This window comes from Hyalella azteca, unplaced genomic scaffold (genome assembly GCF_000764305.2).
Source record: "Hyalella azteca isolate HAZT.00-mixed unplaced genomic scaffold, Hazt_2.0.2 contig11647, whole genome shotgun sequence".
Classification (NCBI taxonomy): domain Eukaryota; kingdom Metazoa; phylum Arthropoda; class Malacostraca; order Amphipoda; family Hyalellidae; genus Hyalella; species Hyalella azteca.
The window spans coordinates 15,682-43,225 of record NW_025941636.1 but is presented as its reverse complement, the minus strand read 5'-3'; the positions used below and the strand labels follow the sequence as shown (position 1 = coordinate 43,225).

Below are 27,544 nucleotides of genomic sequence, written 5' to 3'. Positions count from 1 at the left end.
TCGAGTGTTTGAAACTTATTTAGTTCAAACTTTTTTTTACTATTGCTACCGCTCTTTCAAGCTGCACGCGAAGATATTAATCGCCTTGGTCGAGTACAAAATATTTTGGTCTGTATTTTAGATTTTTCCATATTTAGTGCAAAGAATCACTAAATTTGTCTATTGTAGGTGATTAAAGGTTGTAAATCGCCAAATCGCGTCGACTTTATTATTAAAGAATTTTTATGAAATACCTCTAGCTCGAACAATATCTTACCGCTTGTCTGTTGATCACTGAACTGCGCTTTGCTTGAAACCCTAACAAAGTTCATATTGCAAATAAGATTCCAGCAAATGCTCAATTGCGTGGAGACTTAATGAATAAATATTGATCAGATATCACTGAATGCGATTCAAAGTCGGAGCGAAGAAGTCAAGTGCGATATAGAGGCGAGATACCACATGCACGGAGTGGTGATGACTGCAACACTACAGGCTGTAGGAAGGCGGAGCTGTACGGGTTGCTCGTATAGTTTTTGTATGCATCGAAGCGTCAGTGCTGTCGGTTGCTCCTAAAATGTTGCTGCTTTCACTCCCCATGGGTACACACAAATTCGGATTATTCATGAACCTTTTCTTCAAATGTATTTGCTGGGAATTGTGAGAGGAAATGTTGCGTTAAATGTAATATTTTCATTCATTCGCCTTGGCGCATTACCATACTTCTTGCAACTTCTTATCTTATAGCTCGAGGCATCTCGAAATGATTGTTTCTCATTATGCAATTTCGTTTTAAGCTTGTTCCGTTTTTATTTATTTATGGTTATATTATATTCGTTCTTTGTTTATTTTACTTCAATTCGATAATTGTGTCCATTAACAGCTCGAGCGCATATCTATTCCCGTGTTCCACTTTAATAAAGCTGAGAGCATCGCATACGCGTCTTGATATGCTGCAGGCCAGGCTGAGCGCTAATGGCATGGACTTCCTTTGACATGTAACTCGATACGGCGTCTAAAGAGATGGAGCGGATGGGAAACCATGATGCCCGTTTCTTACCTCCTTTGTTTATGCATTTGGAGCGCATGAGTGGAGCGTATTGAATTTCGAGCAAATATTTCAGAGGAAGGTTTTGCTCGATTCCCAAGACATGGACAATTGTTCCCTATAGCCTGACCGAAAAGAACGACGCGCTGCCTGCGCCTGATGTATTGCCTATCGGTCGCTGACATCCATGCAATGAATACGGAAGTTGGGCAGATGACTTCCTCGCTTGGTCGTCAGCAGTGGATACGTGCTATTTATTATACCGACTCTTCCATATCTACGTGTATCTAGTTTTGATTTCTCGTAATACCTTCTTTATGTTATTTGAATTTTAATATTTCTGTAAAATATAATCATTTTCAGCCGTTCACATATGCGCCATGTTTAATCGTTTCCTTCATGGTCAGGTCAAACAGTACTCATAAGATGCAAGGAGCGGTGAAAAGGGAAGCAGGCTCACCCAGTTTATGGTTCCTGCCCGGCAGGTCTTTGAATTTACTTTCTCTTTCTTCCTGAATGGATGTTTTTGCTTCCTTGAATACTGAAGAACCTGCAGCTCATTTCATATGATTTATTTAGTCGGGCTTCCTGAAGGCCTAGCTTTATTACGCTCATGATGTGTTGTGGTCGATGGAAGGCGCCCACGGTACGCAATTTTGTTTACACCGCTTCTAAAGCACATGGTATCAGATCCTGTCTCGTTATCGACATCCTAGACGCATTCATTTTGTGTTATTTTCATTTCCTTTTTGTACGCTACTATGATGTATTGTACGAACTGTGTTGATGTTCCTCGCTGCTCGGTTGCCGAACGCTTGACTATGTATAAAAATGTGCTTGTGATGTATCAGCCTTCGGGCGACACCAAAGAAAATTTCCCCGAAATTCCCCCCGCCTATATACGCACAAAATGCGACCAAATAACACACGCTCGCTTGGGTGCCACTGTGGATATTCGAATTTTAGCTTAATGGGTGTGAAGAACAAATCCCATTCATTGTTATGTGAAGAGTTTTACTTCTCTCTTAAAATTTCGATACAGTCAACAATAAGTTTCATTTACCGTAGAGTTTTAACACACATGTGCTGCATTTTTTGATTCCCTTAATATTAGAACCATTTCAGATATTCGGCGGCAATTATTTAATTGCTAAAAAATTGCGTATGTGATACATTACTGTTCGACCTTATTCATTTTGATACTTCTAAAATTTTCTGAGGTAGGAATGAGACCACGAAGATTCATATTTAGTATCAACGCCTCGATAAACTCGGCATCTATGTTGGCAGAAGGCAGGCAATCCATAGAGTGACTAGTTTTATCGCGCCCGTATATTGTGAAGGCTGGCGTCGCCTTCGCCAGCTAAAGTTTGGGCAACACAAAATTGCTCGACCAAAATAGCCTGCGAGCAAATCCATCGCAATAACGACACCAAAATCTAGCAAGTGATGGCAAAAGTATAGGCTTCTTTGCATCTAGCTGACGGCAAAGTGAGCCAGAGCTATGCCAGCGCAACTCGTACGTATCATCGTAAATTGACAAACATTTAGATTTGTTGTCCCTCTTCCTCGCAATGGTCTTTAACTTTCTGCTTTTTTCCATGATCACCAGAAGCGAAGAGCCTCTCGCTTTAACCCTATCTTAGTCATGTGTTGCCAGGGAACTGCCAAAGACATCGGCAACGTTTCCACTGCATTTTCAGGAAGAAAAGAACATTTGTCTTACACAGCTGAATGGTGGCGGATTTGTTCCTTGTATGTGATGGATTGTGATGCTATAAGCATCAAATCTTCCAAATAATTTACTTATTTGTCACTGTTAGGATTATCCTTGTCGGAAATGAATCGGTGCCGCGTTGTCGAGATTTTCCTGCTGAGGTAAAATTACTCTGCCACGTTTCTACGACCCCAACTGATTTCGGTTCAGTTTTACCGATGTTGTAACGGGAAAGCAATCTTACCTCAATATATTGGATAACATATATAGGCAATTCAGGGAAGGTAATATGTCGTTATAGCTGGAAGGAGTTAGCTACAGTGATGTAATTCTAAATTTTTTGCTTGTAGCTCTGCAGTGCCTAACGAGATAACAATAAACACTGCGATATTGTAAGGAGCTCAAAATATTTTTCGGGTCTCGAGAGACTAGCGGATCCTCACGCGGATATGACACAAAATTTGTGAAAATAAACCGAAATTATCACAGCCTAACAAAGGTAAGGTTTGATACTACTGGTAGGGCACAAACCTCAACGCAGTTAAACAGAATTGAAACACGTACGATGATTAATAATCAGAGAAAGCATTGTAATCCATTTTTCTGCGAGTCAAAAAATTCTTTAAAAAATAAAGGTAATAGACCAAAAGGCAGGTCTCAGCAAGTACTTATAATAAATTTAACGAAATTTTGAATGTATCAACATTCATTTTCAAGTTACAAGAAGCATTGAACAATGAAATTTTGGTGGACATAAGTACGTAATACAGGTAAATAAGATACAACAAGGAAATTTTGAAACGGAACAGACTCTGAAAACTATCTCAAACTTCAGACAATTTCGGTAGTTTGAAAATAGATGCTGCAGTCCAATCCCCATAGATGACGGTTTCAGCAATCGTCGGTCGGTTAATATTGGGCGCCACTGCATGACGATGATACTGGTGGGTTCCTCCAGACTTAATTAAGGTTGCAGGTGAGACGGTCTCGATGTCATGGGTGTAAATTAGGGTAAAATTCTGTCATCTAATGCTAATTTTAAGAGTTTTAAACGTTTACAGAAATGGCAGAAATTTTAAGCTAATAAGAGCCGCTAATGATGATAGTTCAGATTGGAGTTTTGCTACTAATCAATTACTCCAACGTAGTCCAAATGATGAAGAAGTCCACAACCTTCATTGAAGAAAAATTTACAATCTCCACCGGCCTCTTGGAGAACTCCCGCTTTTTTGCAGGGGGCCATTGTTGCGTATAGTCCGGAGCTTGGCGCTGTTATCAAGAGTGTCACCAAGTCAGTTGAATTCATCGATGAGAATGAGATAAAGTAGTTGTTGGTCTAATTCCTTCAATGCAGCCTAGATTATGACGTTTACAATATTCTTTGAAGCAAAATTTATAGACCACACTGGCATCTTGGAGGATTTGTGCTTCTAAACAGTGGTCATTGCTGCGTTTAGTCTAGAGTTTGACTCTATCGTGGGTTTCACAGAGCATGTTCAATTCACCGATAAACTTGAGATGAAGTTACTAGACTTACGCCTTTCAACAAGAAAATTATGTTTTCTAATACTAATTTTTAAGTTATTTACATTTACAGGAATGGCGGAAATTTTAAGCTATAAGAGGCGCTAATGATGATAGTTCAGAGTGGAGCTTTGCTACTAATTATTCAAAAGTGTACTAGCAACGAAAGATTTACACCCTTTTGTCTCTAGTCTTTCTTGGAGAAGTGCAGCGGCTTACAAATGAAAGTTCGGCCAAAAGTTAGTCCCCCGAATCGTGAACATCATTCCAGCAATGTGTAGTGAGCCCCGTTACGGTAATGCATCGCCGGCAGCGCGGTGTGTCGTGAACACCGCGACGGTAATATGTCGTGGGCATCGTAAGGAAAAAGGTTGCGAGCCGTACAGGACTGCAGGCACCGCCGCGATGTGTTGCTGATGAGGGTCGCCGTGTGATGGCGACAGCGACTGATAAGCTGAAGTGCTCCTCCTGCTCTCGCGCGTGCTCATCGCTCTCCATCATGAGACTGATAGCCTCGCAGTGTCGTCGTCGTTGCGCCTCTCTTGACAGGAGATATTATAAACTTGTCTCAATTTCTCAACATTGTATTTTAGCGCACTGAAATCCCATTAAGAGTACAGTATCCCTGCCCCCAGCATCTCCTAATTCACTACTGTATGTCCAAAGAAAAAACGATGTTATGCAATGGAACTAAATGAACGCCGCTTGTTACCATCAAACGAAACAAGTTACCCATCTTTGCATCATCGTGCACTCGGAATCATAGCGTGGTGCTGCATTTTTCCGATCCCGTGCTTGTGATGAACTTTATGTCAATATACGTTTCCTGTTGTGCGTTCCTTCTATCTTATTTCATGGCTTAAAATCTTTTAAAACTATTGCTGCTAGAACTTGTACCATGCATCTTATTGATCGGCAACAGCTGCTGTCTGGACTGCTCCGAAAATCGGCGAGTCTCAACTTCACGGTTTGCTGGCTCTCTTCCAGCATCTTCACGTGTTTTCTCTTTGCCGAATTTATGTCTTTGTTCGTCATGTAATGGCTGTGTATGAACGAAAATATTCATTACTATTCCGAAATAAACTGCACAATGGTATTTGAAATCGAATCTTTACTTGCAGATATTAAAAAAAGCAACAAAAAAGTTTAATTCTATTTAATTACTATCCCGCACCAGGGCGGTACGGCATAACAGCATCCAATTGCCGTTTTTGTAAAACTTTCAATGCTAATATATATATATTTGTTTTTGTTTGCTCTCCGCTAATAAATTTTGTGTGTACAATGCTACGATCATTTGCAATGCAGTATAGCATTTATATCAATCTTTATGCACGGAATAGCCCTTCTTAAGAAAAACTCGCAGTAAAAAAGTGGACGTTTTGTTTTCAGCGGCACGTACAGGTTGCCATCGATGTTACTGCTCGAAAAGTACACTTGTGGGGCGTGTTTGTGGTGGTACAACGAAGCAGCGTCTGGCCCGTAAGAAGCTTTATGCAAGCCTCAGCACATTGGCTCTATCGCACTTTAAAGTGCCCGCTGCAGGTTACCAGGCGCGTTCAATTATGAGTCTACGTGGCTCCTCTTCTTTAAATTTCGAGCTTCTTCAATTGAGCTGCGCATTATCTAGTATAACTTCGACCGTATTTTTAATATTGCTCTGTAACTGGGAAAAATAAAATTTACGCATTTTTACGGGATCGTTACTATTAACGAACTTCTATGAGAGACAATAGTTGCACTAATGCATTTCTAATTTCCTGAGGGATTTTAGTACCATGAACTTTCTGAAAAGGGATTGAAATACTCGTAAATTAGGGCTAAACGTTTGATTCTAGCTTTCAATGGTTTTGAACTGTTCTGATGAAATATGACAGCATATTGACAAATTAGATATTCATGAGGCCTGAGAACAGAATGATTTGGACCGAGCCTGTTATTTTATGGTTACATGTCATTATCGCAGATTTTTGTGTCTTCTTTTGGCCACGTTTTATTATTGATGGGATGGGATGTGACAACAAGCCATTCCTCTTACCGCAGTCCGTGCCGTAGAGCCTTGTAGATCAGATACTGTCTATGATCTGCGAGTTATCATCGGCGGAGACGCAAGGGATGACCGAACTTAAAGCGTTCATCTTAGTGACTTGAATGGCGCCGGTAAATCAGTGTCATGGGCGCAGGCATCTTCTTCACAGCGGCGCTGAAACACCAAGTTCTAATGTAAAGAGCACAGAAATTATTGTAAGTGCACCTTATATTGTAAGTGCGTGTAAGTAAATAAATCGAAAACTTCTTGAAATGCGAATGATGTAATTGGGAATTCTCATTCTTTTGAGTGAAATAATGAAATGGGGGGCTGCTGAAAATTACTGGTTTGCCAGATGTGATTTGCTCATTATATTTGCCATTCATGATCGTTAGTATTATGCTGTCAAGTTTACGACGCGATGTCGATAATTATAACGGTTTCACCGTTTGGCGAATCCAAAAGTGCATACAAATAACGAACTTTCTTAGAATCAGCATATGTCAAGATTATTATGTAAAAAGGTGTTTTATCTCGAACTTTATTTAACCTCCGCATTCTATTTTGAAGCTTACATTTTTTCGTTATCTTTAGCCCGCAATTTCGTACTTATGACGCTAGAAATGCCACTAATGCTCGGCATAAGCAATGGGACTAACTTTCGATACTGTATGAATGAATCTCTCGGAGTTTCATTGGAGTTTCTTTGCGACCTCGATATTATTCTATCAACAGCTTGACCTAAGACTCAATCTTGCAATACATGAGGATTTTATCCTCATTTATCCTTGAGCCATATTTTTGACACGCGCGCGTGTCAAAATTTTGTGTGTAGGATTACTGGGATTGCGTTGGTTATTTTAATTGGAATGTGCAATATGACCTCGTATTTAGATAACGGTGTCGCGGTGCTAATTATTTCTAGGATATCATGCGAGTTTTCTGAAACCTTTATTATGGTTCTGCATTAATTTCTCCCTTTTAATATTAACAACTTAATCTGCATCTCATGAATACCAAATAGATTGTCATTTCAGGGAAGGCGACCAGCGAGTCTATATCTAGCAAACGGTTTCTGTTAGTGATTATTATTCTTATTTTTCTTGATTTAATTCAGCAACAATGCGACTCACTCTCCGTTGCCTGATTGCTTAACGCCGGCATGACATTCGTGATTATGTACGTCGTAGACTTCATCTCAATGTCAAACGAGAAATTTCTCTCAAACTTTCATTTCATATTTATTGTATTGCGTGTGACAAGGACATTGTTGCTTGGATTATTTGCCAGCCCAAGGTCGAGTTTGCTTTTGTATGCAGATTAATTCTAGTTTTGTTTATTTTGTATTGAAGGCTTGCGAGAGGCTCAAATATGCGAAGTAAGCAGGAATTTGTTTGATTTAGAGTTTAATGCGCGATATTTTTCTTGGGCGATTCGAATAGAAGAAAAAAATAGCAGGATAGGTGAAATTTGCGTCTGGCTATTCAGCTTCTCTTCCTGCGCCGGCTGCAATCGATACTCAAGCAGTGTTTTTCTAGAGAAATCCAAGAAGAAAATCGAGGGATCTACGAGAGATCCAAGAAGTTGACCCACTTTCTCTTGAGCCATTTTAAAGCAATGAAAATCGAACGCTGTATAAAAAGAGTTCTCCTGAGAAGACAATTCTTTCTTGGGAAGTGTCTGGGGCTGCTTGGTCATTTTTGATTGGTCGTTGCCATCGTCTAAAAACTCCTCTGCGCCTCGGTCATTAATACCATACGGGCACTGTTGTTTTATCCTCAAATTTATTCACTATCCCAATTGTTAGCTTTAGTGTAGTTAGACCGCCTTAGTTGACCTTTAACGCTTGTATGCGTGCGTGTACCTGTGATATATTATGTTGAATTGCATTTCTTCATAGTTAGTGGAAATGGCACTGAAAATTTAGATCTTGAATTCTCTTTGCATGCAATATTGAATATTTCCATTGATATTTTCTTTCTTGTTGCTTATTGTGGAGGTTGTTTATGCGCTTGGAGCTAGACAAGGAAAGATCGTAAGCGAAATCTTGATTCATAGGAATTCTTTTGGCCATTTTTTTGGCGTGACATATCAAACGAGGCGCCTGCGTGAATATCGCTCTGTGTCGACGTGTCCGCCGTCAATTGCATTCTCTCCCTCCTCTAGTGTCGAGGTCTCTTTTATATCCACAGATTCCCATGCCTGTCGCACGTCTCTTGTTTTGCTTCCTGCCATCGTATTTCATGACGTTTCTTGAAAGGAAAAATTTCCGAATATCTTCTTCTGAGCTCCGCACTACCCTGGTAGAATTAAAATTCCTTTTGAGAAGTGCTGCAATATAAAGCACACTTCCTCCAAGTATCCTTAGAATTGATATTTATTGGCCTTTAAACTAGAAACTTTAAACTAGATGCTAGAAAAATCTAATCAAAGATCGGTACCTATCGTAATTGTGAACATAAAATTGTGAATCCATTTTATATAGCACATCCTTCAAACAAATTACTGATAAAAAAGTTCTCAGTGTTTGTTACGAGATGTACCTATGGCCGGTTGCAGGAACACCTCAACTTAATAATATAACGTTTTGTTTTATGTAGTCTGAGAATTTAATTAGTAGCTAAGAAATTCAATTATAACCAATTGTTCACGCGGTTATTGTGAATTAACTTTCATTTGACTGCATATAATCTCGTTGCGACACGTTAATGCACAGGAAGCGCAGCAAAAAATGTATGTTGTCTACCTAGCTCTTGGTTTAACAGTTCGTAGTGCTGAAAGCTATGAAGCGGATGTGCGCTTGTTGATGTGTGTTACGCGCAATAACTTTCCCGCTAACAGGGCTGGCAGGCGGACTGTGCATGGCAGGGAGGGATACCATTAGCTGGGCCAGAAAAACGACCTTGCAATGCGTGATGAGCTGCATCCGTGCCAGTGCCTTGTGCACTGCACTGGCAGTTGCCTACTGGCACTTGTGGGTGCTGCGCGTCGTCGCGATCTATCGATGTTTGTCCGTAGTGGGTAACCCACTAGAATGCTCATGTGCAACTTTTCTTTACGACCTTCATTATAGGAGTTATTTGTGAGAATCTTACGTCGCCTTTTGTAGAAAATATTGAAGTCTCTCGCACTGAACTTCTGTGATTTACCGTTCATGTTACTTTTTATTAACGAGCGAACGAATACACGACTGAAATTTCAGGCATTGCACCTGGATTTATTATTCATAATTAAACGACGTGGCTTTGATTCAATCGGGTTTCGAATAATAGCATTTAAGCCCATAATGCTTTTTAAATCAGCGTTATGGTTGACACACATTCTGGATTATTCTCAGCTGTAAGCGATAGCACAATGTCACCCATCGCCCGGCCACATCGGTCGTACGAACGCCCTCCGCCTGTAGGGGACGTGTATGTGCGCAAAGAGAGACAGGAACTCCGCAGGAAGCGAACCATCAAAGAACAACGGCGACGACCGCTGCCTCGTTGGAGCTATGATTCTCTGGAGGGAACGTGTGTTTCTGAATGGCTCATGTGGACATCAGATTTGATGTGGGGTGTTTGGTCCTGGGCCGTCCAGATGGCAGGAGGGGTCGTAAACGAATTGGTTCGTATTGTTGTGCCACCTGGGACTGACGCGCGACAGTCATCTGCTCGACACGTAACCTCGCGTCAATATGACGCATTTCATAGAAATCTCTTGGATGAACGCCTGATGAACCGCGTTAGTTCGCCGCCGGATGTTATCATAAATGTTGAAAGAAACCACAGTGCAACTTTTGACCGTAGATCTTCACTGCCTGCTACATGCAAACGTGGTTTCATCAAGGCTGCTCCTCGAACCGAGGTGTCAATGTCCTCAGGTCAACCAAGTGCCTCTGTGAGCAAAACGACTGCCCTAGCCGCAAGTACAACAACAACAGGCGCCAATAAGGACTCAGTTGTGCGCAGCATAGCTGACTCGAAGGATGCGTTCTGCAATGGCTCTCATTATCATCTTAACCCTAAAGCCTCCTATTCCGGTTTAAGTTATAAGACTAATGGAAATATTATCGATAGTTTACCCAGTGCTGTTCACGAGCAATCTGTTGATCTATCTGTGACTGGTTTAGAATTGGAAGAGCATTTTCCTTACATAGATGAGGGACCTGCACTCAGCAAGGATGAGTCATTGCGCCAAAACGCTGATCACGTGCTCGCTGCAATGCGGGGTTTTACTTCAGTTCAGTGTGAAATGTTAAGGGCAATACGAGAAGCGAAGAGAGCGACCAGTAGCTTGACCACGCCTAAAGCTCCACGTGACCGCTGTCTCAGCGTATCTTCAGTCACCAGTGGGGACAGCCTTCCTTCTATGTCGTCTCTAGACAAATTTTTGGCTTCTTCTAGTTGTACCTCGACTGTAGGTTCCTTGCCCAGCTCTCGAGTGAGTTCTCGCAATCCAAGTCCTTCTGTATCAAGCATTACAGCGAATAATATCAGTGATACGGACGACTCGTCTGTGTGTCGAGAGTCAACACCCGTCCTCGATGAACAAGTCGAACCAAACATTGAAATTTTAAGCCACTTTGACGTCGCTGATATCGAGCAACCGTCAGTCATTCAGTGGAGTGGTTTCGTGTCGGATTCTGGGGTGGTTCATATGAGAGAGAAGAAAACTCCTACAAATGCTCAGAGACCATGGTCTTTTGACGTTAGCTTTTTAAGCGAGTCGAGCACGCATGCGAAAAAAATGTATATTTACGAACCTCGGAAACTATCTAATAGAGAGACTCTGATTAGTCTGCCGAAGCCGTCTTCAAATCACACCCGTGTACGACCAACTACTTTGCAACTTGAAGTTGATTATGAAACCGATATTAAATCAAGTTCTACAAACGACAGAAGTGATGAGAACGACTTGACACTCAATTCCCAGGAGGATGAGATTCTTTCAATGTTCAGTACCATAACCGATAATTTGACACGGCCAAAACAAATAATATACGACGAAACTCTGCCAGATTTCAAAGAAAGGGTAAACGGGACAAACCTTGCTGAAGATCGAATCCGTAAGTGCGATGAAACCTCTTTAAGTATTGAATCTGCTCCAGTTACACCCCTGGATATCCCGATATTTTTAAGTAGCTGTGAAACGCGCTTGAACGATTGTTCGTGCGACAACGCGAGCTGTGAGATAGAGTCCCTGGCGACAAGTTGTGAGTACGAATCAATGGAAGAAAGTTTTTCTTCATCAAGTATACGTTTGTTGACGGTGAAGCCTGTAAGGGAGAGCAGCAGTTCGGTTGACGGTCGTACCTGGCACGACCTGTCTGACGACGAGGAGAGCACAGCTGTTCCGTGTGTCACTCCTCCGTCGTCACTGCCCTCGCCTGCAGCCGATGTCCTTCCTAAGATTGACATTACTGCTCTCAAAGGAGAGATTATGGCCCTCAAGCGGGAGATAATTGCCAGAAAAGGTGGAGGTGCTCCTATTTTGCAGTCTCCCCAAGAAAATCAGACTCAATTCCCCATCAATTCGTTCGTTTCGTCCGTAGAAGATATCGGCAGCTTGAGGAGTGAAATAAGTGCCCTCAAGCAGGATTTCTTGTCATTGCTTGATGACAATGCTAAATGCAGTTTAAAAGCAGCTTGTAAAAAATCAAAGTACAAATATTCGGGAAAGGCTATAAGTATCGATAGTGTCGATGACATAATTAAACCTAAGTCAACAGTCCTCGATAGAATTTGTTCTCTCGACCAAAAAAGTGTTTCGGACGATGAAGATGGCTTCTTTTTCTCTTGCAAGCAATCCAAGTGGAACTTTGAGGAAAAAATTGACAGTAATAACAAGCAGTCTCCCGTTTGGTATCGATCTCCGAACTTGAAAAGGTGTCAAGGTTTCGTTTCTCAATGCGAGTTCGACGCACGACAGTTATCGCCGGGGACGGTTTCAGACGTGGCATTACCAACGGTCCAGCCTTCGGCCGCGTCTTCGTTTTCACTACGCCAGCAAGTGCCATATTCTGCACTCATGGCACCTACCATCCCTTCTCACGAACGCTTCTGTCCTGCTGCACTGCGACGCCTCACTGAAATGATGCGAACACCTGATAACGATGAACAAAATTCACCCATCGACAGCGATAGTTCACAAGACGACGACCATCCTTATTCTAGTGACGATGGTTTTGCTAGTGATGGCGACAGCGATTGTGAAGACGTTGAACTACCGTGTAGCGTTGAAAGAGTTCTATATGGTTTGGAAGCTTCGCCTTTCAAGATACTGGATAATAGGTTGGTTCTAGACGTTACCGAACAACCCCCTCTTAAAATTAGTCAAAATCCTCGCGGTAGAAAGAAAAGAAGATGTTCCAAACTAAATGCTAGCTGTTTCGCCCTGCACTAATCTGTCGGTTGGAATTATCGTAGCGCAAAACTATTCAATTGTATCTGGTATTAATGTTTGTTCTTTAATATGCTTTATCAACGCTTACCAAAATTTTGTCGCACGATTAAGATCTGACGAGATATCCCCACCATAAAGGCTCGAGTAGAGGTAATTAGTTGCTAATGAGCTTGTTAAAACTTGTATCTTGTTGCATGTGATGAGCACTCTCTGGGGTCAGACGCTTGCATTTTTTCCCCCAAAAGCATTACAACTGAGATTGTCTATGATTTTAATCACTAAGTTAGCCGAGAAACTTGGCAGTAAAACCTTCGTGCTTCAAACTGTGTATTGCATCTCGCGCAGCTAGCTAACCAATCTTTGATGAACAGATGTTGTAGCTGACGTTTTGCATCGTGATGCATTAGATATTGTATGTGCTGAAAATCTGTCACATTTAACGAACGCTTCTCAATTTTTGTCAATTTGACTTTAAAAATTTCTTACCTCTTGAAATTTGCTCAAAAACTGCTTTTAAGTCATTAGTTACTTGATTAAAGTCAAAATATGACATTGCCATGATTTATTGCTGATCTCGGTCGACTCTTAGAAATTTTAATCTGATACTCGTTATTAAAGTTTTAAATTATTTACCCAAATGTGTAGGTTCTTGAGCAACGTTTTCAGTTTTCACTCTTTATAGGTACTTGTTAAGTACTACTTTCTAATTTTTTCAACAACGTGCCGCTAACTCGTGCGTCATCCGATGGGTAAAAAGTGCTTACGTTTCAGCCGTTCGTGATTCCCATTGTAATTAGCGAGGTTTTGCTGAGGCCGTCGTATTGTAATTATTATGGTTAGGAATTGCGATAGGATTCGTTAGATTTGTCATTTTAATTTTCAATCATCCCCGATATAACTTCGCCCATGAATGTTTTTTTTTACAATACTTCTCTTTAACTTCACTTCTTGTTGTTTGTTTGTCTGCCACAAATCTTATGATCAAAATTTAACACTCTTCTACTTATCCTATCGATCTGAAATTTTGCGCATTTGCGTAAAGTTGGAGACAATGCATGAATCAATAAACAAAATGTAAAATTTTAATAAGTAAAAATTTTTTTTCAATATTAAAATAATTTTGTCAGCTACAAATCTTATAATTGATATTTGACACACTTATACCTGTCCAATTGATCTGAAATTTTACATACTTGTGTGAAGTTGGAGGCAATGCATGAATCAATTGACAGAATAAATAATTTCGAAAGAAAAAATTATATATTAAACAAATTTTAAAAATTAATATTTAATATTCGAAAATAAAATTAGAAATTTATTGTACATATGTAACATTTGAGACACTGGATTCTTTAGAAGTGTTGTCTTTAAAATGTAATTTTTAAACGTATATTATTTTATTTGTCATTGTTGCGTGATCCACCACAGAGGTACGTGGTTGCATATGTTCTGGTAATATTTGTGATTATAATGTTCATGTAAATTCAGTCATGCTTAAATAACTGTTCTGAATTTATATGTATAGTATATCTATAAATGTAAAAATAACCCCTACATTTGGGGTCGTCTTTACAGTTCAGAAAGACTCCGTAGAACATGAGCTAAGAGAACGCACGTTTCATTTATACTTATATCTCTCGTATTTATCGGTTATTTATTATTATAGTTTTAATTACTATCTTATTCATCCTTTATTTCCCACTATACCCACGACATTATACTAGTTTGGCCCCTCCGATTTTGTTATCTAGCTGAACAGATGATATCAATTACAATGTGTGCTTCTACGCCTTCCTTTCATTTTCGGTATTATTTTTTTTCGATGCTATCTCTGTCACTTATGCTTAAAATTTGAATAATTAATCCATATCTTTTTCCACGACATTGACTAATTATTCAAATATCGGTGTTGTGTTCATAAAAATAACATCAGAATGAACGACATCTAATGTTTGACTTGTTTGAGAGTCTTAAACCATTACATTTTAAATGCTCCATACAGTTTCTCTTTGAAGTAGCGTTGATTTAAGGTACCTGTACTGGGCCAACGAGTTAGGCGAGTGTTGACACTACGCATGAAATATAGAGCGTCGGGCGCCTGTATAGCAGTTCAGGTACACAGCTAGAGGCCCATGCTGTCCCTGCTGCAGCAGTCTTGGCAGAGCGTGCCTGCTGCTGTCCTATATTTACTCTTTCTCTTCACCGACTCCCGTATTAATAAGGCCTTCATACTGCGCGCGCACCTTCTGCATGTCACTCATCTCACAGTGCGACGCATCGCTATCGAAAATACATATGTTTCTGCATTACGGGGGTTTTCGCATGTTGCGAGTCCCTAAAATAATTATCATGCCCTGACAATTTTAAGAAAATTAGATGAAATGATCAACCAAGATGGGGCTTGTCTCATGGCCGGTATAGTTTTCCGTATATTTTTGTCGTTAAATTCTTGATCAAATTCTACCTGTACGCATCATTGCGCAAATTTCTCTAATTTAAACTATTCGCTATAAGATTTGTTCCTTGGCCTCTCGTATCCATGCCACGGCTGTATATAGCGCACGCTGTGGCATTGTTCTAACTAATCATACTCCTCGAATAACTCCAGATTTTTAGTTGCTCTTTCTGAGTGCCGATTAAATCTCGTTGAAACATTTTACTTCGATCCAACTAAAGCTTTGCTCGTTTCCACTATTGTGTTTCAATGCTCCCGAATTTTCAAGAATTAATTGAAGGCATTCTAGGATTTCGTTTGTGCAATGATACTTATCGACAATCCGTGAGAGTGAAAGTCATTTTCTGCTGATGAATCCAGTATTTGCTCAACGCAGTTGCACCTACAACGCAGTTACTACATTGCACGAACAAGAAATGTGAATACTCGACTACCAGAAAAAAAAATAGCTTATAAATCATAGTGTACGACGCATTTCTCTTATTCCGATTCGACCAAGGCCATGTGTCACTTTAAGGCGAGCATCTATACCGTCATGCAAGTGATAAGCAAAAGCATCCACAGCCTCTTCATCAGAGAGCCATTGCAAGCGCCTTCTTATGCAGGTGCACTCGCTTTGATGTCGTCTGCCCTGCTGCCTCTTGGGTCTTTTTGGAGCTCTGTTGACATTTTTAGGCCCAATGCGGAAACATGTTATTGCGAGCGTTATCGTTTCTTTCGCAGTTGACTTTTCTGTCCTATACGTATTTTTTATCTGATTTAAGATAAATGCTAGTATACGTTCCCAAGATCTACTCGTATAAACATAGAAAGTATAAACCCCAGTAACAGGACAAATATCTCGTTGAAGTCGAATGGTGATGCAAGTAATTTGACGATAAGCCTCCCAGCTACAATCATCTCGTCCTGTATGGTTGCGCTGAGTGTGGATCTATTCCTGGACGAGAGCGGCCGTGCAGTTCAAAATACCGCCCAACCAAAGCGCGCTCATTGTTAACACCTTTGCGGAAATGAGCTCATTTAGAGGCGTGGCCGTATCAACACGATGCTGGGGCTATAACGCGCCTTACGCCGGTGCTAAACGCCTGCCTCAACTCGCCCCTTATCGTCCCTCTGCTTTTTTACCAAGCCTTCTGCATTGGCTAGTCAGGCACGATTTTCATCAGGATTTCTTACTTAGATAACTTGCGTGTAAATTTATTGCTTTCTTGAAGATAGTATGACTGTTTTAATGTGACTTCTCTTAGATAGACGTCTCGTACATGGTCTGAATGACATCTCTTACATGGATTGAATGAATTTTGTTGGCAGTAGGCACGTATTGCTATAACCATTACAAGCTCTTCGTAAAATACTGTAACTTAGTTTTTGATATGATGTTCAAAGATGCAGCAAGCTTGAAGCTCTAGAGATGACTGGAATTTGACCTGTATTTGGCTGGTTTATTACACTTGTGTTATTCGATTATTTTTTTTTAACATACCGACACTATCGGTGTCTTAGATGCTCGTTTCAAGACCCGCATGTCTTTGCAGTATCGGCCTTGAAACAAACGTACAAGCTTTCATGATGGCAAAATAGATCCACATTTACAGTGATGGTCTTTTAAGTGGCGATTCAGTCGATGACCACGTGAGAGACAGACCTTTAGTCCCTATCTAGAATATTTCCCTCTCTGCAGTTCCTTTAAGTACTTATTATCATATAAATTATCTTTACAAATCACCCTTTTGTTTGTTTCTGCAGGACGGATATTCGCGACCGTGATGTTGAGGAAGAAGAGGAGGAGGAGGAGATCCTCGGCTCCGACGATGAGGAGCAGGAGGATTCTAAGGACTACTGCAAAGGTGAGATCAATGTCCTCATACAAAGGCTGCTGGCCAGACCTACGATGTTTTTGAAAGGTTATTAAAATTTTTGGTTTTAAATGTGGTGGTGTGCAATTCTACGGAATTAATCCTCTATGAAACCTGTTAGGTTTTTGTTATAAGAATTCCTCTTCACTCTCAGTGCCTTAAATTTGTACTTGAATTCGGTAACGTATTTGGCTCGATGCGGTCAACAAGCGTTTTTTGCTAAAGGCTCATGAGGAATTGGTCTCGTCAAATTGAATATATGAGGGTCAAAAATAAAACACGGGTAATAATAAACTGTGGAAAATCAAGGGGACAAAATCACTGTTTCAGAAATGAGGGATATAAATGAACGCGGAACTCAATATTTATCTCTAAGGAAACATCACTTTTAATTCTTGATTGGAGAATTGAATAAACCTCTTCGAAATTAAATATTTCTAACCGCTGTTCGACTTTACTACTTTACTAGGGTTACTTTACGTAACCCTATCCCGTATTGTTGTAAGGTTGTTATGCCGCGACCGTATCGATCACAAATGTCCTCTGCTGTAATTACGATCGTTTGTTCCAAGTAGCCGTACCGCAGCCGTATGCCGTAGGTTCACCTCTTCGAAAAATGTGTCAAGTTCTACATGGCTGTAGAATTGTTATCGGCCGTACTGCGGAATAACTGTGAAGGCTTCCACTTTAGTGACGTCGCTGCCAGATCATGGCCGTATATATTGTTCCAGTTGTACCAGACCGTACTCTCGACGTTACTTTGATATCGGTCTTTCAAATCGCTGCATGCTTGACCGCTTCTCTTGTTGTCCCGACGCGGCCGTTACGTTCTGTGACATGCTCACGCATGTCACGAGCCTCAGAGCTTGGCTAAGTGTCATCTTGCTAAGGTCATTTGATGGTGAGGTTCCTAGCATCTTACTGCTCTTGCGCCTCAGCCTGCCTGCCAACTTCTCTCCTTTACTCTGACTTGCACCTAAATTTGGGGTCCCGGTTACACTCTCACTGCTACGTCACTGATGCCTACTGGTAAATTTTCTGCCTTCCTTTACTCGATGCTAGTTGTGTATTATCAATTCTAAAACTTGTTTCCATTCCACTGCACCTCTGTGCACTTTTTAAACTATGCAGTTAAATTCTTGGGCCTATTAATGTCTACAGTTCCCTTTAAAATCATTATTCCATTCCTCTAATATGAGCAGTTGTACTTGCATTTATATCCACTAACCACTTGGGAGCTGTGCGTATTATGAATCACTTGCTCTCTATTACCCCGTCAGCTCATTGCTTTCAGTGATGCGATATGTTTATAGTCGATATGTTTATGTTGATTGCAACACGCGGGGCTTCATTGCTACTGAGTCACGGTCTATTTTGTAAAGCATGCTTTGTTTGCCTTGTTTCGACATGCTTCTCATGGGCTCAACTAGTCTGCTGAATACTAGCAGGCTTCTCTTGAATAAAGAGTGGTGTTGTATGGTTTCCTTTAGTCTTCAGTTGACCTGCTCAATTCTTGTGCCGGATCGATCCGTTCCTTTGTACGATACGTTTGTGTGAACTCCCAGTTGCTCTCTGGCAAAGGTGGCAAAAGTTCATGCTGACTTGGCGATGTCGTGCTGTTTTGGAATTGTGAAGTTCTTTGGTTCTTTGTTATTTTTCCATGTGATTTTTTTATTACTGTTTCATTCAAAACCTGTTTTGCGATCGGATTATCATCTACGTATTTTTAATCTATGTAGATAATTTAAGCAAACTTTTTTTGTTGTTCTTAGTGTATCTTTTCCAAAACGTTGTTTTTACAAATGCTTGTAGTCCGTTCTCATTCTTCTTCGAATACCTTTGCAATTTAATTTCAACGTAAAACCTACGCAAAATTTTTTACCCCAGTTTCAGTATGTTAAAAAATAACTCCTGAGTGAAGTGACTTTTGATCTGTGTTATCCAGTTTCAGTGATGTGTTTTTCAAGCTCGTGATAGCTGGCAACGAGTTTTCTTCCCCGGGATTTCCATAACATTTTACACACGAAACATTGTCCCTGTAAATCGTCACAGAGTAGTTGGTCTTCATGGGTTCCTGGTTTTTGTCTATTCGATCGTTTCAATTGTCGTGCCCTAGGAGTTTTATTATTCCTAATACGGTATCAGTTTATTTTATAACAAATATCTGCTGGAAATTTAAGATCAGTGGATGGTCAAATCGGGCTGAAATTTCAGAGTTGGATAATTTCATAAATCAATTTGTCACTCATGAAATAATCGATATCGATGGACAAATAACAGCCCATCCCATCATTCTTATGATAACATCTTACGAATGCTCGCAACTGCGAAAAAAATTAATGATATCGTGTCTGCGTTCGTTGAGGCCGCGCCGGTCGCTCCCCCATACCCACATATTTTTTAATGGAAGTTTGCCGAATTTATGAGTATAACTTTGCTTTCTGATGGCCACATGTTTGCAAATTCGTCTCTTGAGTAACGTGTCTTATGCTTTATAAAATTTGAAAATAATTACACCTCTTTATAATAATTTGAATCTCGCCAAGTCATCTTTGTGTGTGCAAAATGCCACAGAAATCTGACGTGGCGAATAATTCTATGATAATCCTGTCCTGCAACACGTTCCAAACTGGTTATGGGATAGCACTTGTTTATGGAACTGAATACTGATACTAGAAAGGAATCTGGGGGACTCGTCTATAATGCTGTGCTTGTTCGTTCATATATGAAACTTAATTAAATTTGCTGCTAGAATTTACTTTCGACATCTCCTCATTCGACACTTCGCGAATAGAAGAATTGCAAACAATGAGCTGTTCGCCGACAAGGAAACCTCTCGATTACACGTGCCATCTTACCAACTGTTCACATAAGAGTTACACTAATTTGTCAGTTTTATATGGTGCAAAAGTACGCTCAATTGGTTCTTCAACTCGTTTTCGTACTAATTACGACTTTAGTCCAAAACTGCCAACCACTGCCAAGTCGTCAACTTCAACCAATGTTGATTTAAACCAAGAATCATCGAGCATATCTGAAGTCAACATATGTTTTGTTTCTGATGAACGTCTGAAGAACAACGTTAGCGCCGGTCTTGACTTGCTGCATTTTTCGTCGGCTTCCTTGAGCAATCAAAACGTCAGCGCACGGCTTCCTGATAACGTGAATCCCGCCCAGTCTCTCAATGACGACTTCTGTTGTAATCAAACTTCCAAGCCGTCATCATGAAATTAAACCATCAATTAAGAAAATCCACATTAGTGATTCAAGGACCAAAACTGCTTTTTGCGCTGCTTTACGCCACTCAGCATTCATGCGCGTGTCGGCCCAACCAGCAATTGCCCAATGCAGGGAATTAGACAACTCTGTGTGCCGATCTCGAGCGTCTCGTCGCTTGGGCTTGAAAGCTCGCTTCCAACGTCTTATCTCGACCTTCAGCTCCTGTAAAATTGGCGGTCCGACTACCGAAGGTGCTTCTCGCTTGAAAGTTTACTGGCTTGCTTAGAAGTACCCTTGAGAATCCTTTCGAGATTTTGTCCAAATCGATCGATGTGTATTTACTAGTGAATTTGATCGCTATTTCTGGCGTCTTCTGTCATACTCGAGTCTCGACATGTTTACTGTTACATTGCTAAAAAAAACTCTAGCTGGTTTTAATATTTGAGAGATATTAAGATATTAGCATGCCTTGTAGTATGGGTCTAACGTAAATAATACTTTGCTCAGGCCAGATTTCCATATTTCCTACAACGAAATACCTGCTAGAAAATTATTTTCGTTTTCAGGTGGCTACCACCCGGTGATGATAGGCGACCTGTTCTACAACAGATACCACGTCATCAGGAAGCTGGGCTGGGGACACTTCTCCACAGTTTGGCTCTGCTGGGATATGCAGTTAGTTCTTGTATTGCTCTCGAGCTCAAGTTTCCAAATACCTCGTTATTTATGGATAAATTTTATTCATTATTTTTACTTATGAAGTTGCCTTCTGGTAATTTATTTCGTATCTCCTCTAATATTAAATTTGATAGCTTGAATTGTGGCATCATTCAGTCTAAAACTTACTCAACAGGTTTTATATGCGTGCGAGTTTTTATCATACGAATATTTGCATTTTTTTTTTGTATTACGTGACGAGCATTGATGGTGAAGTTAATGCTAGTCAATTTGTATACTGTCTGGTTACAACATTATGTGGTTTGTCAAACTTATCCTCTAAAAAATTTCCTATGCTTTAGTTTCCTAATTATTTTTTCAAGGGCCAAAAGATTCGTAGCTTTGAAGGTTGTGAAGAGCGCCTCGCACTACACCGAGACTGCACTCGACGAAATAAAACTTCTAAAATGCGTGAGTCAACTAAGCTACCATGCGCGTGTTAACTTTCGTATATCCGAGCTTCTTTGAGAAAAAGCATCACACAAACTTTCTCTATTTACTTGTTTTCTTCCATTTGAATAATATTTGATCTGTGGTATTTATCTATATTCTATAACTATTATTTATATTTACTGTACAACTATTTGAATAATCTCATTTACATTGGTCCCAGTTTCAAAGTAATTGAACATTTACTCTTCTGTATATATTCAGTTGTGTCATTTAGTTACGTATTTTGACAGGTGCGCGAAGCAGACGACCACGATCCTAAGCGCGACAAGACCGTGCAGCTTTTGGATGATTTTAAAATCACGGGCGTGAACGGCACGCACGTGTGTATGGTCTTCGAGGTGCTCGGCCATAACCTCCTTAAATTCATCATCCGCTCAAACTATCAGGGCATCCCCCTCGCCAACGTTAAGAACATCACAAGACAGGTAAACATGTACGCTAGACTGCGCGGGCTAACCGTGATATTCATTCAGAAACTAAATTCATACATGCATCTTAAAGCGCTCGGGTTTAGCGTGAAAGTGGAACATAAATGAAATTCAAATATGCACCTTAGAGCACGCAGGTTAACTGAAAGCATTTGTGAAATATTTCTTATTTTGTGAAACACATTAAAGTCCCGGGACTTGTATTAATTTGGGATATAGGATTTCAAGGTAATGGTTGAAAACTTTCTGTCGAATTATTTTTTTTTTTTTACTGACCCAAACATACCCGATCATGCATATTATCGAGATCTAAATTGCCCCCCCAAAGATTCGATTTACTTACTTACTTGTAGAATTTGGCTTACCTACGAGATTTTTTTGTGATCTTAGTGTATAATTATCCTATAGTTCCTTCATTATGTTACTAATACGTTACAGGTGCTAGAAGCGCTGGACTACCTCCACACAAAGTGTCAGATCATCCACACTGACATCAAGCCAGAGAACATTTTAATGTGCGTCGACGACACCTACATCAGGAGGCTGGCCTTTGAAGCCACCCAGTGGCAGAAGATGGGCCTCAAACTGCCTGGCTCGCTAGGTGCGTTCTAATGTCCTTATTGTGTTAAGTTAGAGCTCCCATTTTTTTATTCATTTTCAAACAGGTACAGACGTGATAGCATCGTCCGATGTAAATATTTTTATAATTGCCTACAAGTAATTCGTGTAAGAGCATTAATTATTACTGAATAATGAAAATTTAGCATTAATACTGAGAATTGCATTTGTGAAAAGTCAATTTCTACAGTAGAATAATTTGTAGCAGTTCTTTAAACTTCATCATTTACTACTTGCATTAACTGAAGAAAAATATTTAAACGTATTTAGTGTTCAAAAATAATCATATAATAGCTATTACAAATTTTTTAATGCGAATATTTATCAGTCCTCTGAAAATTTCGAACTTTCAATCAATCTTTTTTTCCTAATCCTATTTTGTGCAATCGAGTTACACGTGTCATTAGAAGTTCATTGCCTATTTGCTTGAATGGATTTCTAATAATCGATCATTTTCTAGAGGCGGAAAGTCAGTGTCTATAACGCTTATTCATACTACAAATTTTGATTACATTTGCAGTGAGTACCGCTCCAAAGCATTTTAATCAACCGGATCCCAATGCCAAAATATCTAAAACTAAACGGAAGAAAATCAAAAAGAAAGCAAAAGTGAAGCAAGCGCTGTTAGAGAAGCAAATCAAAGACCTGGAGGAACTTGAGGAACGTGAAACTAGGATGGCTTTGGCTGCCTGTACGCTGACTGATGGGCCTTCTCTGCCTGACCAAGGTAAGTTCAAAGCGTTAATAATGTTAGTTATTTATCTATTTTCATGATAATTTTTTTTATATAAATTAATAATGAATTCGTGGCTGGATTAACCTTTTTTCCCAACCAACGCTGATAGAAGTTACAGCGAGTTTTGCTGGCGCGATTTTTGGGCGGGTGCTTCTATTACAATTGGATGAATTACCGCGTTAGGATGTATTTTTTAGTGGAAATTTATTGGTATCGATGTAATTGCTGCATAGTTACATATCTGTATTTGTCCTCTCGCATTTTACTGGAACAAATATTAATAATATCCTTCTTCCAGAGTCTCCCCTGGCCAGCACCACTAACGGCGACTGCTTTCCTCCGATTTGTGACGCCAGTGACGCTGGTCAGAAAACAATTATGAACAGCAACGAGGAGAGTAATGGCGCCAAACACGCTGAGGGAGAGCGACCTCACAAGGCCAGCGTCAAGATCATCATGAACGATGAAGATCCCGTCAGAAATGATGGCTCTGATGAGCATGACGACGAGAGTTCTGACCATCCCATGCTACGCTCCAATCTCTACAAGGGCGCTAACAACGCGAGCTTTGACGAAGCTGCTCAGCAGAAACTCGGTTAGGTCATTTACCATCGCGTTGAATTATCCTTATAACATTTATGACCAAACTGCTTCCTTTTATATCCAACTTGCACTCACGAAAACTTATCCAAGTTACATTATTCCTTTAAATGAAGATAAAAAACTTCAAACGATTGGTTTGGTATTATTATTACGACTTTAGTTAATCCACCTTAATCCCCCTTATTGATTCACTGAGTTGTCTTCGTAGTATTTTTAACGGTTTTGAATTGATATAAACTTATGCCGTGTGATTTTCCCTGAACCTTCTCCGTAGTATTTATCATATTTTCTGCCCCATTTTTGGATTGACTCTTGACATAGCGAGAAAAGCTTTACTAACTTATTGCCGTGTTGCGTATGGTGCGTAGAGCACCGCAAGAGTCTGGCTGAGATGTGCGAAGCTGACGTCACTCCCGGCGGTGCCGTTGGCCTCAACCTCGACCCTATGATGAACGGCCACAATCCTGGCACTGCACGTCCGCACCTCGGACGCTCCGAGTCTGAAATCACTCCTGATCTCAGGATAGCTCATGATCAGCATGGTGAACACTCGCTCGTATATATCTGGTCCTCATTGATGGAAGGAAAATTGTAACCGTTGAAATAACTTTTAAATTAATCACAGATCTACACATTCTAGTTTAGAATACAATTTCTAATGAACTTGATTGCCATCTAGATGGTAGGCAACTAAAGTATAATAGTTGTTTTCTTGCACAACTCGTTGCTTGCTCGACCTGCCCATTGAATGGTTTGATATTTCCCAACAATATAATTTACAGCACTTATCAGTTTTTAAGTATAATGATCCCATAGCTTCCCGCTGGTCATTATTTAACACGATCTGATGCTTACTGCAGTTGAGGGTGCGACTAGTGATGCAACCGAAGGGCTGTCTGGCGCAGAGGGCGGCAAGGGAGGCTGTAGCGACGGTCTTGGCAACAGCTCGGCCGGCATGCGTCGAGTAGCTTCGTGTCCCGACCATAAGGCTCTAGAAACTATGCCTGATCCCGTCACTGAAGTGTGCGATTTGCAGGTAACTATTCTAATTTATTTCTTCATATCTATACAGATTCCTTTCATATTGTTTATATGCTCCTGACAGCCTATGTATGAATGAGCTGTCGCTTTTGGTATCGTTATTATTCTTGTTCGTATGTTCCAAATTACTGGAAAATTTATTCACGGACGGTATAAACTCAATTGATTCTAACCCTCACTTCGTGCAGGTTAAAATTGCAGATCTCGGCAACGCTTGCTGGGTAGACCATCATTTTACCGAAGATATCCAGACAAGGCAGTATAGGTGCCTAGAAGTTCTTTTAGGTGCAGGCTACGGCACTCCTGCTGACATTTGGAGTACTGCATCTATGGTTAGAATCCAGCTGTAGATCTTTCTTGCATGCCAATGTCCCATTTTAATTGCACTTTAAATGCTCCAATATAATAATAACCTTTACTGTTAGATACTTTTGGGTATGTATAGGGAGTTGATAATAATTGTTATGAAGTTACACACTTGGGTTTGATTAAATGGTGAGGTACTTCACAGCTTATTTAACAGAGACAGATGGTATTTTGTAACTATAGAACGCTCACTTCTCCCAACCGGGGAATCACTCTAAAATTTCATGTCAAACTTAACGACCTCACTAAGATAATCGTACTCTTGCGAGCGTTCTCTTTAAACGACGACAAACAGCGTTACGCCTCTATGCCATGCTACCCATCGTCTTAGGAACAATAGTACTAGAGAACTGCGTCAAATATCTTTAAATGCGCAAATCAGAAGTGAAGAGTATCATAAATTCTCGTGAATTAAGGTATTTTACTCAGACTAGTTTATAAACAGAATATTGAAGCTTACCAATGAAGGAGGATAGTCGTGAATGGTGTGCTTACTTCACGGTCATTCATACAGACCATACTTGATGACTTAAGGGGTTGTATATTTTTTACATTATAAAACCACATCCCTGCAAATTTCAATGAAAATGTAAATGCGTTGCTTTGTTCGAATTATATGCTGTGATTTATAGATCCTTTGCTGATAAAATATGAATTTTTCATGCTATGTCAGTAATTGTCGCAATGGCCTTTCAGTCGTTCGAGTTGGCGACTGGTGACTATTTGTTCGAGCCGCACTCTGGTGCAGAGTACAGCCGAGACGAAGATCACCTGGCGCATATCATCGAACTACTTGGAGAAATTCCTCGATCCATTGCACTGTCTGGCAAATACTCCAGAGAATTCTTCGATAAGAAAGGTACTTTAACCTATCTTTTTTAAGACGTTATTTAACCATTGGTATAATTCATTGAATTCTTTTCATAGTAATATATGAGCATAAATAAAGAATGCAGTTTTATAATATTTTGTCCGCATTTTATTATTATTGGCAATTGCCATCTCATTATTTAAATAATTTTAGATGTGCCACTCGAATTGCTTATGCAAAATCTCTTGTTTCGATTTATAATTATTATTGTCGAATCACCCATGATGATGCGGGCGAAAGAAGAATTTTGATATTATTTGGAACAGATTATTAGATCACCCAATAGTGTGCTTTAATGTAAAGAAATTATTTTATTTCTACTCACCAATTTATTCTCTAAGTGTAGAAAGTTTCAAATTAAACTCGTGTGCTGTCGTTTTTAATGATATTTTACTTAGATATTTATGCGATGCGATTCACTGTTTTAAATTTTTTCCAGGTGAACTACGACACATTAGCAAACTGAGACCTTGGGGACTCTATGAAGTGCTCACTGAAAAATACGAGTGGCCTGATGAAGAAGCACGCGCCTTTGCCGATTTTCTACTTCCTATGCTCGAATTTGACCCTAGCAAAAGAGCGACTGCCGCTGAGTGTCTCAAGCATCCTTGGCTCAACTCTTGAAAATCTCAAATTAGTGTTCTTGGCTGGTTGGCCGCAATTCATGATGAGGCAGGGGCGAGAGATTGCTGTGTTCGTGAGTCGTACGTCACTATAGATCGCAGAACAGCAAAATATACTTTGCGGCATTTCGGTTAGGTTTTCTCAGTATGCATGTTCATCTTAATCCATGATTATGGAATTGAAACAATGCTACGGTAATGATAAGAAAAAGTGAGCTCGGAGGAAAAACTGAATTCGATAGGTCTCGAGGCTATTGCATTGTCCTCGTTCGTATTCCATGATTGTTTTTCGTTGCAGTTGCTAGGAGCAAATGTACGTTTTTCTGGTATCACCGATCAACCGCCTTATTGTATAACATTTAGCCTTTTGGCTTGTGTTTCCCAATATTATTCATGATGGGGTATATGCCTGCCGCTTGTTTGGAGCGTGACTCACTCGCTACCAAAGTGACAACGAAAGTTCTCTTGAGTTGTGCTGTTGTCGAACTCGTGTATTGACTCGCCCCCTGGGTCAGTCATTGCGATCAATGTCAACAGACGACTGTTGGAAAAATTTTATTGATGGAAAAATGAATTGTGATTTCCCTGGGAGATCTAGAATGAAATCAGTTCAATCGAGTGTTCACATGCAAGTTGTGACTATTTATTTCATTGATTGGTGCGCGTTCTGTAGATCCACTTTAGTTTGTACTCGAATGTATTTGTATATCCAATAACTGACCTGCTTTAATGTATATCATATCCCAGTGTGTGACTAGTGGACATCATAAATCGTCTTCTTGACTCAGTCGAAACCACATCACTCGATCCACTCACTTTCTGCTCTACTCACGTGTAACTATGATCATCTTTATTCGTAAGTATTATTATCAGT

At 40.1% G+C, this 27,544-nt stretch overlaps 1 protein-coding gene across 6 annotated transcripts in view; it reads left to right on the top strand.

The window, feature by feature from the left end:
• Nucleotides 1-27,039, top strand: part of LOC108668158 (SRSF protein kinase 3) — a 93,295-nt gene extending 66,256 nt beyond the window's left edge. For 4 of the 6 annotated variants that reach the window (XM_018155320.2, XM_018155319.2, XM_018155318.2 and 1 more), the window contains 12 exons: nt 16,886-16,986; nt 20,781-20,889; nt 21,255-21,342; nt 21,615-21,809; nt 22,251-22,413; nt 22,951-23,157; nt 23,465-23,761; nt 24,138-24,311; nt 24,630-24,805; nt 24,999-25,142; nt 25,873-26,035; nt 26,487-27,039. In XM_018155320.2, the coding sequence (XP_018010809.1) occupies nt 16,886-16,986; nt 20,781-20,889; nt 21,255-21,342; nt 21,615-21,809; nt 22,251-22,413; nt 22,951-23,157; nt 23,465-23,761; nt 24,138-24,311; nt 24,630-24,805; nt 24,999-25,142; nt 25,873-26,035; nt 26,487-26,671 (2,002 nt within the window). In that variant the 3' untranslated portion in view covers nt 26,672-27,039. Of the gene's footprint in view, nt 1-9,289; nt 12,573-16,885; nt 16,987-20,780; nt 20,890-21,254; nt 21,343-21,614; nt 21,810-22,250; nt 22,414-22,950; nt 23,158-23,464; nt 23,762-24,137; nt 24,312-24,629; nt 24,806-24,998; nt 25,143-25,872; nt 26,036-26,486 lie in introns of those variants that run through there. The other 2 variants (XM_018155315.2, XM_018155316.2) reach the window with 2 other exon arrangements.
• Nucleotides 27,040-27,544: the final 505 nt, after the last annotated feature.